Source organism: Quercus suber, unplaced genomic scaffold (genome assembly GCF_002906115.3).
Source record: "Quercus suber isolate HL8 unplaced genomic scaffold, Cork oak 2.0 scaffold_182, whole genome shotgun sequence".
Lineage (NCBI taxonomy): Eukaryota > Viridiplantae > Streptophyta > Magnoliopsida > Fagales > Fagaceae > Quercus > Quercus suber.
Window position 1 is genome coordinate 58,778 of NW_027069640.1, and position 15,465 is coordinate 74,242.

At 33.0% G+C, this 15,465-nt stretch overlaps 3 protein-coding genes across 3 annotated transcripts in view; 1 reads left to right on the forward strand and 2 right to left on the reverse strand.

The window, feature by feature from the left end:
- Positions 1–1,045, forward strand: part of LOC112004049 (plastidial pyruvate kinase 4, chloroplastic) — a 29,814-nt gene extending 28,769 nt beyond the window's left edge. The window contains exon 6 of the transcript XR_010630878.1: positions 977–1,045. The gene's annotated coding sequence lies outside the window, so the exon portion shown is untranslated. The remainder of the gene's footprint in view (positions 1–976) is intronic.
- A 7,746-nt stretch (positions 1,046–8,791) lies between these two features.
- On the reverse strand, positions 8,792–10,023 carry LOC136061305 (ATP-citrate synthase beta chain protein 1-like). The gene is made up of 2 exons (XM_065778363.1): positions 9,749–10,023; positions 8,792–9,264 (listed from the first exon to the last, which is right to left on the reverse strand). The coding sequence occupies exons 1-2, from the start codon at positions 9,949–9,951 to the stop codon at positions 9,189–9,191; spliced, it is 279 nt and encodes a 92-aa protein (XP_065634435.1). The 5' UTR covers positions 9,952–10,023; the 3' UTR covers positions 8,792–9,188.
- A 1,939-nt stretch (positions 10,024–11,962) lies between these two features.
- LOC112028924 (zinc finger BED domain-containing protein RICESLEEPER 1-like) lies at positions 11,963–15,114 on the reverse strand. Its single transcript, XM_065778401.1, has 4 exons — positions 14,944–15,114; positions 12,619–13,126; positions 12,395–12,532; positions 11,963–12,267 (listed from the first exon to the last, which is right to left on the reverse strand). The coding sequence occupies exons 1-4, from the start codon at positions 15,112–15,114 to the stop codon at positions 11,963–11,965; spliced, it is 1,122 nt and encodes a 373-aa protein (XP_065634473.1).
- Positions 15,115–15,465: the final 351 nt, after the last annotated feature.

Here is a 15,465-nt window from a genome sequence, read left to right on the forward strand (position 1 = left end):
CATCTTGGATGATTTTCACAGGCTATGTCCCAACAAGCCATTTCTCTTTGAATTGAAAAGAAATACCAAAAGGCTCCCAACACCTATATGATCAGAAAGTAATTACACATCAGTAAATTTTCATAAATTAGGCATAAGGACATCCAAACCATTTTACTGGACAAGCATTTTGTTTGTACATGCATAGGTTGAAGAAATTGAGAAGAAAAGGCATGTCTAAAACTAAGGTCACATGATGTAATAATTTCTTGAGTTTGAATGAAATCATATGATTTTCTTAAAAAAAAAAAAAAAAAGAAATCAGAATTTAATCAGACTTACATGGCTGGCAAGGATGTACAGAAAGAAATTGAATAAACCTCTAACCCATACAGCGGTTTTAGCAAACTTTCTGGCACTCCTCATAAGTTCCCTCCAGGATAGGTAGATTCGAAGAATTCTTGGCACATATTGAAAGAGAAGAATAGAGTTCATCAACTTTCTTGTATTCAAATATTTCGCGCCTCTCGCTGAAAAGATAACTGAAACAACCACCTGATAAGATAAAGGACAATGTTAATTTTAAGAATAAGATCATTATGAGTGTGAGCATAGCCAAATTTCTAAACATTAAGCATCTTATAATTCAATTGACATCTCATGATATTTCTAAGTAGATATTCAATGTTTGAATCTTTTGTTCCCAACTATCAAATTATCGGAAAAAGTAAGTCTTCCTTATGTACCTGTGGGATGGGAAGAATAACGAGAATGTCAATCAGGAAATATGGCCAGAAATACCTCCTAGCTATTTTCCTAGCATCTTTAACTAACACAGGTTTTCCAAATTTCCGAGAGGCCTTGTCTATAAAACCAGTGCGAAATTGCAAAATCATATGAACTATGTGAATGATATCGGTCATCGATCTCAAAACAATAGCTGTGGCCCTCAACTTTTTGTCTAACCTAACGCACTTGTTATCTTCATTGGTCACAGGAATGTAAAAGAACAAAGGATCCAATGATACTGCAATTACACACGACACTACAAATATTTTGTTCCACCAAAGAAGGAATGAATCCCGTGGGTGAAGAATTTTCAGTAGTGCCTTTTCCTGGGAATGTAATCCATTATTAGCCGGAAAGTTCTCCTCCTTAGTTTCTATCAGGCAATCCGGACTCCTACATAAAAACAGAAGTAAAAACAGTAATATATAACTCAAAGGCTCAAGCTCACAACTATTATTTATATATCAAGGTTCGAATCCCTTTTTCCCATTGTTATTATATATATATATATATGTCTCTATCAAGAGGTGATGGAATGGAACTAACCTCCAACAAACGTAGTTTGGTGAGTTATTCATAACTAGAGTTTATGTATGATACAGTGCAATCAGCTCTAAACCATTAGTAGGCCTGAATGAACTTCTTTATGCACCACAAACTTCGGAATATTGATACTAACTGGAGAGATTAGAGATGTAGATAGCAATTTTCATATATCCAAGTGCAAAATCGCCAGGTGAACTGAACACCATAAGACATTATCAAGAAGAAGAAAATTTCAGAAGCATTAGAATCAGTCAATCAGGACAAATTGTCCAAGAAAAAAAAACTTATAACTAAATTAAATATATTGAAAAATTACCAATCGTCTCAAAATCTCTAATACCATTATAAATTATCGATTATCCTAAAATTTTAAACTATTAAGAAATGATTAATTTGATCATTTAATCATAATTCTAACACACACACATATAAAATGAAACTGATAAAAGAGAGATGAAATTTTATGTAAATAGATTATAATATGCACTGTATGCAAATAGATAAAGTAGTGCCTTGCTTCACAAACTCAAGGAAGAAAAGAGGGCACACCGTAGTGATGGTTGTAAACTTCAAGTTTGCAGCGATGGTGAAAATTTGTTCGATTTCTTTCATTAGTTTAATATAGATGTCGATAAAAAGCTCATTTGCAGAGAGTTCAAGAGGATTTTAGTAAGAAATTTATTGTTCAAAATTATAGGAACGGGTATACATTAATTAACCTCCCGAAATAGTACAATTGGCTGAGAATTATATTTCATAAATTCATTCTATAAATTCCATACCAACAGTGAGATATGATCCCCAAAACTCCACCTTAATATGGTGAAGAAATACAGCTACGTTACAAGTCCATTGGTTATACCTATTATAGATCGATTAAATTCCAATATCTTTACCTATTAAAGAGAAGAAATATTACAAGACGATAAGACCATTGATTATATTCCTTTTTTTCCTTATATCAATTTAAATGTCTTGCTTCTATTTTTTGAGATGAATATCTCCACTATTTTAAAGATATCAGGCACAGTGAATTGAAAAGCTTTACAAAAAACATTTTTAGAATAATTAAGTAAAAAAACTCAATTTTCAACTTGTTGACTTCTGTGAGTGCTAAACAGTTTACACTTATATGGAGCTATCACTTTTCGTCCATCACTCACAATTGCATAAATCGGCAAGTTATGACAAAAACAAACATTAAGAGTCGTCAATTACTTACAATTGCACAAATCAGCAAGGTGTGACAAAAGCAAACATTAGGAGAGAGAGAGGTGATCTACTTACAGTGAAGTTGAACCCTGTAGAACTCAGTCCAGTGGGCGTTTTACAAGGTCGAGCAAGACTTAAGAGACACGGAGGATTTACAGAACAAAAGCGTGGAAAACGTTGAGTTGGGATAGGATTTTTAATATGTGAGGAAAATACAAAACAGTTGCAATTATTTGGGTTCTCATAATTTGTTAGTGAAGTACTGACAGTCACATTGATCATGTCTTTTTCCTAATACTAGCTGTCAAGCTATGAACGGCAGAGGAAGACTTTTTTTCCCGAGTCAATTTAGCCACCCAACCACACAACCAGAATTAAATTCTTAAGATAATGTTTGGTTGAGTCTAAAGATATATAGAAAAGTAGAAGGGTAGAACAATATTAGAAGGATTAAAATTAAAAAAAAAAAAAGATAAGAGAACATAAAATATTTGTAATTACATGCAACTCCTCAAGAAACAAAAAATGAAAAAAGAAGTTTAGCCAAAAGTAATTGTAATTTGCTAATTGCTAACGAACTAAAATCTTAAATGATGATTGCCAATGACATGGAGGTCAAATGACCCCCTTTTTTTTTTTTTTTTTTTTTTAATTAGAAAACAGTTTGGGCTCTATTTTAACCCTACTTTGCACTTTAGATTATTTTTTTTTTTAATTAGAAAACAGTTTGGGCTCTATTTTAACCCTACTTTGCACTTTAGATTAAGCACCTTATGCAAGACTTTTAGAGGCAAGAAATAAAGCTATACTTCAGCTAAAAAGATCTTACTTTTCGTTTCTTCATGATTCCATTCCGTGAGTACATAAGAGAGCATTCATGAGAAAATACTTCTAGTTTGTACCTATAAACATGATCAAAAGGTTAAAACCACATTGTCTATCAAATCTTCAAGAAGCCTTAGAGTAACCAAGAGATTGATTTGTCGATTGACGAATTGACTTGCAGCAATAAGTAACTTTGGAGGTAGAAGAAAGGAGTCTGTAGTTGTTAGTAAGAGTGAGGATCTTGGGTACTCAGTTTGACTAAGTATAAGAAAGTCACGTAAATGATGAGTAAACCACAACAATCTTGAACAATGTACTTGTTTTGTTGGTCTTTACCACGGATTGTCTTTATTGTTCGGTTTTCACTTTTCACTTCGTGAATAAATCATTGTCCCCGTGTAAATGTGTTGGTTATTTATTACTTCCAATATTTTTAGCATGCAAACCTCTTGATTTGAATCTTGACTAAATAACTACTTGGTTTAAGTCTTAAATTATTCATTAAAATTGGTAGTAAGCTATTGCAGGGGTCTAAACTCTAAACATCATTTTTCAAGAAGCATCTTGAGAAGTTGATATTAGTATGGCTTGAATCTCTTCACAAATAAGATTCTAATCTAACTCAATATGTTTGGTGTGCTCGTAAAAGATGAGATTAGCAGTAATGTGGGTGCCTTTGTTGTCATAGTAAAGTCGCATAGGGCCATTGTGGACGGTGCAAAGGTCGCTAATTTTTTGATGGAATTTTTTTTATAAAAATTTTTTAATTTTTTTAATTTTATATGGAATCAAAGGTCGCTAATTAGCAGCCGAAGCCTAATGAGTTTACAACTAGTGAAAGTCATGGTACAATATTGTTGGGAAAAAATTCTATATAACTGTGAATAAATTTCAGCAAGTACAACGGAAGTATAATTACATAATAACACAAAGATTTATGTAGAAACCCTTTCTCCTTGAAGGAAAAAACCATAGGAAAAACTCCAAATAATTTTACTATATTAAGTAGAGATTACAACACGATACAATTTGAGCAAAAAAAAAAAAAACTCTATTTTTCTTTTCACTCACTATGTATCTCTCACAATTTTCTCTTACTCTCTATTTTTCTCTTACTCACATGGTTCTTCAAAACTGCATTTAGTCCTCACTTTCTCTGAGACTTCACTCTTCACCCTTCTCCAAATGGCCGAATTGCCTTACTTTATATTTCTTCATCCTTTTCTTCTTTTCTTCCTTCAACGTGTCTCACAAGTTTAACATCACATCTTCATCTATGTGGGCTGGACATGTAGGTGTCGGCACCCAACAAATATTTGGCTTCAGCATATGAGCAATAGACAATAGTTTTCTTCTTGTTCTTCCTAGAGTTGGGAATGTTACTAAGGGATACACAATAGCCAGTGATAGATCAAAGAGTACTTGGACAAGTACCCTTATCAAAATCACAATAGGCTGCAAGATGGGTGGGAGTGAAACACAATATAATATACCTTGGTTGGGAGCATACTTCAAATATGCCACATTAAGATGAGGCTTTCCTATCATGTAGAATTTCCGAGGCATATTTGCATTGAGACAAATAAATCCAATGTTTAGAGCAAGTAACTTCAATGCCTACTAAATATTTTAGAAGGCCAAACTATTTTACCTGGAAACTACTATGTAAAAAGCCTTCAAAGAATTGATGACACTGAGTGTCATTAACGGTTAAAAAGAATAATCAAAATGAGTTTCATTTTGATAGATGGTTGAGTTCCATTTAAGAAATAGATACTTCGGATTTTATTTTTTAAATTTTATCAATTTTAATGCATTACTTCAGTATTGAATCTTTAGTATAACTAGTAAGTTGCCCGTGCAATGCACGGATAATTTTATGATATTTTATATAAAATAGTTTTGAATAATGTTGTACATAAATTATAAAGAAAAAGTAAACTAAATTAGAGTAAAGAAACATATACATTTTGAGATATTAAAAATTGGTTTAGTAGCTTCATTGCATATTTGTAGCCTTCTTAAGGTAAGATTATTATTTTTTTAAATCATGAAATCAAAAATAAATGCAAAAGAGTAATGGAACTATGAAATAAACTAATTTGTGTTGTGTTCACATATTTCATACTACGAAATAAAAGTATACCCAACTCTCTGACTATCTTCTACTCATCGATAATACGACATTAAGACATGGGTGGGCAAGTGTGTATGCATGTGTCTTATAGATGATTTAAAATTAAACCATAGTAGAATATGACTTTACATTGCACACCAAATATTCTCTCTACTTGTATACCCAAAACAAAAATTAACTAACCAAATTACCTAACCTAAATCATATTTAAGTCCCTAATTTAAAAAGAAAAAAAGATTACCCGTAGCGGTTTTGGTGTCTTGATGGTGGTGGGAGATTAGTATAACAGAGGTGGTGATCCCTCAAATTCCTCTTTCTCTCTCTTTCAAATGTTTTGTTAGTTTCAGGTTTTTTATTTTGGTAATATATAGTGAAATAATGCTTTTTATTTAACAATCCACAACATTTTTGTGTCTCTCTATCTCTCTTTAGAGTCTTATCTCGTTAGTTATTACTATTAGCCCTTACTTAAAAAAATAAAAAAAATACAGTGGGTATGCTAAAAGACATGAAGAATAGTGAAAGGTGTGGTATAAGTTTAGGCAATTAATGAGATAATAGTAAAATAAGATAATGTGAACTTTTGGGTAACCAAAAAAAAAAAAAAAAACTTAATAAAAGAGGTAAAAAAAGGCTAAATGCAAAATTAGAGTGCCACTGGACAGGACCTCATGCACTCTCGCATGAGGTCACTGAGAGAGAGACATTTTGTAACAACTTTTATTCTACAATATTCCTCCAACTTTTTTTTTTTTACTCATTCTTTGAACTGAATAATTATAATGGTTATGTGTGTGCAATTTATAACTGTTGTTTCACTACATATTTATAGCCTTCTCAAGATAAGATTAATTTGCAAAAGAATAACAGGACTATGAAAATCAAATAATTTATGTTGTGTTCACATATTTAATACAATGAAATAAAAGTATGTCCAACTCTCTCATCGTCTTCCACTCATTGATAGTGCGACATTAAAACATGGTATGGGCAAGTGTGTATGCACGTGTCTTATAGATGATTTAAAACTATGATAGAATATGGCTTTACATTGCATATCAAATATTCTCTCTACTTATAGACACAAAACAAAAATTATCCAACCAAATTACCCAAATCTAAATTATATTTAATATCCTAATTTAAAAAGAAAAAGAAAAATAGCCGTAGGGGTTTCGGCGTCTTGATGATGGTGGGAGGCCAATATGATGGAGGCAACGTCCCCTCAAATTTCTCTTTCTCTCTCTTTCAAATGTTTTGTCAGTCTCAGGTCTTTTATAGTGAAACAATGCATTTTGATTTTGTAGTGAAACAATGCGTTTTATTTAACAATCCACAATATTTTTATGTTTCAATCTCTATCTCTCTTCAAAGCCTTATTTGGTTAGTTATTACTATTAGTCATTAATTTTTTTTTTTAAATATTAAAATGGTGAGTATGCTAAAAGACATGAAAAAGAGAGAAATGTGTGGTGTAAGTTTAGGCAATTAATGAGAGACTAATGAGATAACAGTAAAATAAGTTAATGTAAACTTTTGGGTAACAGTAAAAAAAATTTAATGAAAGAGGTAAAAAAAAAATGCTAAATGCAAAATTAGAGCATCACTTGGCAAGACCTCACGCAATCTTGCATGAGATCTCTACTTATATATATATATATATATATGTATGTATATTGATGATTATTCCTTTATAACTTCTAATCACTCATCAACATGAGTCTCAAAAAATTTTGTGATAAAACTTTATCATACGTACAAAATAAGTATAGATTTTTTATTTTTTATTTTTTATTTAAAGGACATTGCTATTGTGTTCATCCTTATAAGAATTTAAGCATAGATTAAATTTTCATTATTTTTGACAATTTTTCTTTGATTTCTTTATAATTTATATATTGTGTTGGTTTAAATGAATTTTTTCTCAAGCGTTTAGAGGATGGACTTTAGATAAGATGTTCAACTTTTTTATGCCAAGCATTCACTATAAGCCTTGTACATGGAACAAATAGAGATAAGAAATTAAGAATATGGTCCATTTTGGTTTGCCTTAGCTTGATTTGTCTAGACATCAATTTTCTCTCTTGCCAAAAGTTCGACTTATTTTAGGTGGAAGTTTCCTTGATTAATACTTGTATACAAAATTCCAGGATCATTAAATTGGAATAGGTCCCTTACTAACCTAACCAGTTGGAATATGATGAAATTTCTTCTCATCCATACTAAACGTTGAGTACATTCTAAAATTTTTTCTGCATCTCATAATGATACATTGTTGATAGGTGTCATCCAAGTTCAACATGATTGAGAGTTGTAATTAAGATTATAGTCCAGATGCTTTACTATTCAATACTTTGCGAGAAAAATTAAACACTCATTTGATATAACAGGAGACTATGGAATTTGACATTGAATACACTGGGGTTTGTTCTTAATGTTGTGAAATTGTTGTAGGTACTAAAAACTCTAGTTTGATTAGTTGGCAAGTCATGTTCTTTAATCGTGAAAAGTCTACAATGGAAAACTTTTGTGTTCCTACAATAAATGTTTTGGAGAGAAAATTGTTAGCCCCCTCATCCCATTGGAATCCTTCTATTTATACAAAGGAAAAATGATCCAATATTCCTAAGTGTGACTTAGTTACATGGAATTTTTGTGCAAATGTGCCTAGATTTCTTTTAAAATTTTAATTATAATTTTAAACTCTAATTTGGTGATTTTTATATGATTTCATGTGTTCTTAAATAATCTGAATGCTATTTCAGCTTGTGCAAATTATAGAACATAGAATTGGTAATTTAGCAACATAGGCATAGGAGAAGGCATATAGTGGTCTAGGAACAGTAGGCATTTAGTTATAAGGGAAGAGGAGTAGACATAAACATAAGAAAACCTTTTGATGATTAACATCTCTCTATCTTATTCATTAGTCTTATTTATTACTAATTAAAATCTATTGAGTTTAGTAAATAACTAATGTGGCATCTAACAAGTGTAATAAATTAAGAATGATGTATTTTATTTCAAAAAAAAAAATTCAATTATATTTTCAAAGAGAGTGCCACTTGCCAAAACCTCATGCTCTCCCGCATGAGGTTTCTGCTTTTATATATATATATTGATTTTTCTTCACTTGTTTCTTAGTCCAATCTTCATGACTTTAATACTATACTTGAACTCTTATTCTTTAAAGTATTAAACACATCATAGATCTACCCAATTACAAGTAAAGTGTATTTTGTCGAAAGATTAGCCAATTCTATATGACATATGTTCTTAATATGATTCGCATATGTCCTAACACAAATGATCCGTCTCATATGCGGACAAGAAAGGATATAGAAATGGTATTATTCATATTAAAATTACTAACATAACCCAAAATGGGAAGAACATAATGACCTGCATGCTTTGCAAAATTTCACTTAAATGCCATTATCTCTTCTTGATACAAAACAAAAAAGCAGGATTTCTTAATGGAAATGTAACTTCGTTGAACAAGATGGTTTGAGAGTTCACTCTATTGTATTTTGATACAGCTTACAAATGAAGATACTTAACTTGACATTAGCAGTACAAAGTACAAACACTAGTTTAACGACAAACGATCATTTTAGCCAATTGTAGAAACTTCAACAATAAATTACTACTTAAAAGCAGGTTGGACCGTTGGAGCTGTTCTAGCAAATTGAAAATGCTTTCACTTGGTGTAGAGAACATCCTCCCATGGGTGGCGGTATAGCGGCTGTTTCAATCTCTTCTGGTCAAAGGTGTGCCTGTTTTCGAATAAGGAGCAATAAGTGAGATAGAACTATAAGGCCTTTAAAAGAAAATCCACATGTTTAGGAAGTACATGCTGACACCCCCCCCCCCCTTGCGTAGTCATCTGAATCACCACTATAGTTTGTACCATAGTGCTGGTGTTTTTTTTTTTCTTTTTTCTCCTCTTTGCTCACCTTTTGTTTTTGGTCCTAGTAGGCCACATTCGGGTGCATAATGGAAACTAGATACTCAAAAGTTTTGAAGTGTACATTCTAGTCACTAACAAGTCATGTATGTATTAGTAAAAATAGGACCATCTAGTCTCTTATGGGACCATATTGTGTTGGACGATATCACCCTTGTGGATAAAAAGGCTAGATGGGTCAGTATTCCAACTGCCAATGCGTCAATATCAAGGATTTGATTGTACCTTAATAAGCAACACAAAACATATCCCAAAGGACTGGATAAGATAATATTTAGCGTAAGCTAGCTCACCCAATCAGACCAATGGAGCTTGCCAGCACGAAGAGTCCATTCAGATAGCCAATCTCGACAATCTCATCAATCTCTTGCTTGGTGAACATTCCACTGCCTGCAAGGAGATCCAAGAAAAGGGACCCAATTGCACCGTCTACATTGAGCACCAGGTTGTTTGCCTTGGAGAGAGTGTAGGTTTCAACTTGCACAGCATATTCCATGTACTTCACAGAAGGAAAATTTGTGCGTGCAAACAGTTGTAGCAGCTCTACTCTCTTATCTCTGTTGATATCTCTCTCAATCTTTTCCACAGCAAACAAGAGTTTCAAGCAGTCAGATTTGCCATATAGCCATTAAAAGCATAATTTTTATAAAAATTTCCATGGTTTCTAGTCTTGCATAATCTGAAAACATACTGACAGTAAAAATCTCTCCATACCTGTGCCCAATTCCTGGTACACGAATGCCCTTCTTTTTCATGCTTTCAACGAACTCATAAGGTGTCAAATTCTGGCAAACACAGCAGGGGTATAGCATATCAAAATCTCCAAATCATCATAGTATTTGCAAACCATCTAATAAAAAAAAAAGAGTCTCCCTCATAGTGCCATCAAGTCTCACCCTGTCATAAGCATCCTTGAAGTATCGAGCAGCATCATTGATGGCACCACCAAATCGGGGACCAATTGTAAGCAAACCTGTTTAACAAGTTCATCATTCACTATTCCATAATCAGTTCAGCTCACAGGAGCAAGTCCATGCAACAATTTTAAGTAGTAGTTTACGCTTCATTCAAGGGCTATTCACTAGTGCCTGTTTGAGCTTGGCTCGAGCTCGAGACAATCCTAAATCTAATGTTTAAACTCGAGCTCGTGGGAAAACCCAAAAGCCTGAGCTTAGCTTGGCTTGACTTGGCTGGATGAATTAATCAAGCCAAGCTCGAGCTTAACATCAAGCTCAAACTCGAGCTCAAGTCAAGCTTTTTTGCTTGGGATCTAACCAAATTGCATTATCAAGTGCTCAAATTTGCTCAAATCTCCAACAATCAAACAAACGAAAATAAGAAAATAATATACTTATTTGTTCATGCTTCTAATTCCACATGTGATTAGCAATTGCTCAAATTAAAGCTTTACATAATTAAATCTATCCATTCATACTTCCTTGTCTCTAGCTTTAATATTTGTTCAAAATACAATTCTTAAATCCACATTTGTCATTTGTGCAGCTATAATCTTCAAACCAAAAAAAAAAAGACCCTCTTGACATGACATTTCAAAAGTATCCATATCACCATATGCTAAGTTATCATATGCTAAACACCATGCCATTAACAAAAAGAATATTTAGTTTTTTTAAAACAAAAGACCATCTATCATTCACAAATCTAGGAATATATTCCACCGAAAGGTCTTTAATATACACAAGATCAGAAAACCAACAACCTACATACAAAACAACCAAAAATAATAAAAAGACATTAGAAATTATAGGGGAAGATGATAATTATATTCAATATTCAGTAAATGAAGAGAAAATCAACTTTACATTATTATAGTTGTATTATCAATATGTACCATATCAACATAACATGCCCTTTGCAATTATAAGAAAATCATAGATATAAAAGACCATTATCAAATAACAAAGCACATACCAATTACACCCTCTTGCAAACACAAAAAACTAACATCCACAACAAAAAATTCTTCAACTCATTATCCTTCCAACTGCATGAAAAAGCAAATATCAGCTTTCAAGAACATTATAAAAAGAAAGAACTATAAAAAAACATTTAATGAAAAAAAGAAGAAGACACACACACATACTAAATAATACACTTAAGATAGCATCATTTTGGAAAAGGCATGGCTATCTCCGTGATGCTAGTAGACCCCAGTTCAACGTACAAAAAAAATTAGAAGCTTTAGATTCCAAGTCTTTGTTACAATAGACAAAAATTAAAATAAATTTAAGTTGTTTTTTGGAAAAGAATTAATAAATGTGATGAACACTTACTTTTGAATGTTTCTTAGTTTTGTAAAGAGGAAGAACCTAATCACCACCACAAAGTAAAGCTTGTACAGTTTTTGTTGATAAAGAAGCTTGATACACATCAATTACTCTACCTCCTGTAGAGAATGCAGATTCTGAAGCTACTGTGGTGATGGGGATGGAAAGTATGTCAGATGCCATTTTTGAGAGAATACGAAATTTTAGGTTGTTAGCTTTTCACCACTCCAAAGCATCAAAGTCTACGTCTGAATCATCCGGGCATAAAAAGACACCTTCTTCCAAGTACACATCCAAATATGATTTTGCTGGTTGTATGTTATCAGCATTTCTAACAAACTGATCAAACTCCATTCTACCTCTAGTTTTAAACTTGGAATTATTGCCACCAACACTACTACTACCTTCAGTGGATTTAGATGCACTTTGTCTAGCAGTGCTTGAAGTATAGTCCACAACATATTCATTATAAAGTTCATATAAGCAATCATGAACATGATCAATGTTTCTATCTACTTCAAACCCTTGATAGATCTTAGGAAAGGAAAGGTTTATCAAAGTCATTTTTGAACTGAGGATCTAACACAGCAGCTATGGCCATTACAAAGTTGCATTCACCCCAATATTTGTCAAACTTTAATTTCATCTTACATGCCATAGCTCTAATGTAATCATTTTCATCAAGTGACTTCTCATATAAAACTTCTTTTATCTTCCAAACCTCATGAAGGAATATATTTTCAGTTGGATATTCACTTCCTGATATGACATTTGTGACTTCTTCAAAAACTGATAAAAAATTGCACACATATTCTGTCCTATCCTAATCTTTCATACTAGGTAGCCAATTATACCCCGCATCTCTATCTTTGTACCTAGGGAACACGTCTCTAAACTCCAAGCAGCAGCCAACATTGCATATGTTGCATTCCAACGTGTGGGACAATCTAAGATCAACTTCTTGGACGGTAATTGCAATTGCTTTGCAATCTCACCAAACCTTATAAGACGAGCTTTTGATGCAACTAGATACTTCACACTTTCACAGACATTTTCAATCACCATTTCAGTCTCACTCAACCCATCTGGTACCGACAAATTAATGATATGTGTATAGCAACATACATGAAAGATCTTGCCACCCAACGTAAGCTTCCTTTTGATAGCATCTTTCAAAATTCTTACAGCTGCATCATTGTTGTTAACATTGTCCAAGGTTATTGTACACACCTTGTTTTCAAGCCCCCAATCAAGCAAAGACTTAAAGATAGCATCAGAAATTGCAACTCTAGAATGTGGAGGTGGTACATCACAAAAAATTATAATTCGCTTTTGTAATTTCCAACTATAAAATTTATAATTTGCATTTTTATCTTCATTTTGCTGAATTACCCAAAAAAATAAAAAAGAAAAAGAAAAAGAGGAACAATTGAAATCTGCCACTAAAAAGAAAGATTAAGACCCATGAAAAACAACCCACCCACGCTGTCCATCAAGCCACCTGATCAAACAACTGAGACCCAATATCTATCAACCAAAAACTGTACAATCTTGATCACTGGATCCACCTCCAACCCGATAAAAGCAAGTCCCACCACAACCCAACCTCTAGAAACCCAGCTAAATAATCTTGAAGAAGGAACAAGATTGATAGTGGCGCCGAGAGGACTTGAGAATTGGTGGTGGCGCCGACGACATGGAGTTGGTGATGGGTTGCAAGGGTGAAGGGAGAGCCGGTGATGGGTGGTGCCGAATAGGGTGGAACCGGAAATGAGTGGTGATGAAGACGGTGGAATCAGTGATGGCTGAGAGAGAAGGGCTGAGGGTGGGCTAGGTTATGGAGAGAAATCTGAGAAAGCATAAAAGTGAGAGAGAGGCAGTGCATTAGGACTGAGAGAGTGCAATAAATGTAAAATATTTTACCAATATTTCAAGTGTAAAATATTTTACACAAATTTGCCTTCGTTGGTTTAGTTGACTGAAAATATTTTACTTTTGACCAAATATTTTACTTTAAAACAAACACTATAACTTGTGAAAATATTTTCTTGAAAATATTTTACTTCGAAACAAACGGAGCATAAAAGAACATATTTTTTAGGAAATTATAAAAAATATATAAATTTCAATATTAAAAAGGGGAGAGATAAAAGAGGCTCAAATTTAGGAGTTTTAAATTTGAGATATGGATGAGAAAGCTGTTTTATTTATTTATTTATGTCTAATTCTATAATTTAAACTTTTTAACATTTGAATTTTAGGATATTTTAAGTATCAAAAAGTATAAATACAAATAGGAAAAACTCCTTAAATACTAATTTAGTATATATACTAACATACCAGTTGTTGTAATTTGATAAATAAAAAAAGGGTTGTTTTAATAAAAATTCAATCATAGTCATGAGCTAACTAACAAGCGCCACGTGCGCAACTCACCTCGTGTTGTGGTAGCTCCACTTTCTCTCTTAACTCACATTTTCTATACTAGCCTCTGAGCAAGCGCGTGCTCAGAGACTCTTCTATTTTTTTGGGTAAATGTTAATAATTTGCATTTGTCACAGTGATTGTGAGCGCGTGCTCAGATGCTAGTTTTATATATATTGTAAGCGACAATACTGAACTTTAATATCATATGTGATGGAGACAAAATTTTCCTATCAATTAAAAAAAGTCTAGCTAAATGAAATGGTGAGAATATCCTTGGAAGGAATTTGATAGAGAAACATGGTTGTTGTCATTTGCAGATCGCTGATCTTTATACTCCTTCATCCGAAGACATTGATCAAATGAAGCTAAGATAAAATTGTAAATAGTCCAGAAAATTAGACATCAAATTTTAACACTAATTTTGATTAGATAATTACAGTTATATAAAATACGGATCAATGGTAAGAAAATCTCCTCAAAAACTCAATTGTTGTAGATAAATCCAACTTGAAAAAATCAATCTAAGAAGCTTAGCTAAATCATGCTTTGCGTGAGAACACAATCTATTTGTCCGCTTTAGGGCAGGCTTTGGGCATGCTTGTTGTGCAACTTCCTGCCACATATTCCGCACGGCTTTGTCCTCAAGTGACATGGGAAGTCTTTGAGACTTGTCCCACATCAACAAGAGAAACGCCCCCCTCATGCCTTATAAGCTTGAGCTTAGGGCATAAGTGTACCACTACTACACATGTGTAGTAGTGGTACACTTATACCCTGAGCTCATGCTTATAAGGCATAGGTGGGGTGCTTCTCTTGCCGATGTGGGACTCTTGCAGAAAGCATGCCCACGTTGCTTGAGGACAAAGCAGTGAGGGGATAGAAGCTTGCGGACGTTGCACCATAAGCTTGCCCCCAAAGCGGACAAATAGATTGTGTTCCCACATTTTGTATTCAATAACTTCCAAAACAAATTGATCAATACTGGACTGAAACCATGAAGACTTTTATTTTTTTCTTTAATATGGATGCATGTTGGATGATAATTATATAAATTTTTTTCAGTTGAATTTGTTACAGATGTATTTTATAATGCCAAAGACAAAGATTTATGTGTGCATTATTTGCTTGGTAATATTGAGCATCTTATGTGGTACAGGGTGCTATATCATAGATAAATGCAAAATCTTTTCAAATGATAGCAATTTCCCAAGATTTCATCAATCACCACACAACACCATGAATGGCCTAAAAAACAACTTTAACCAAACATAACTTCAAAGTACACGCATAAAGAA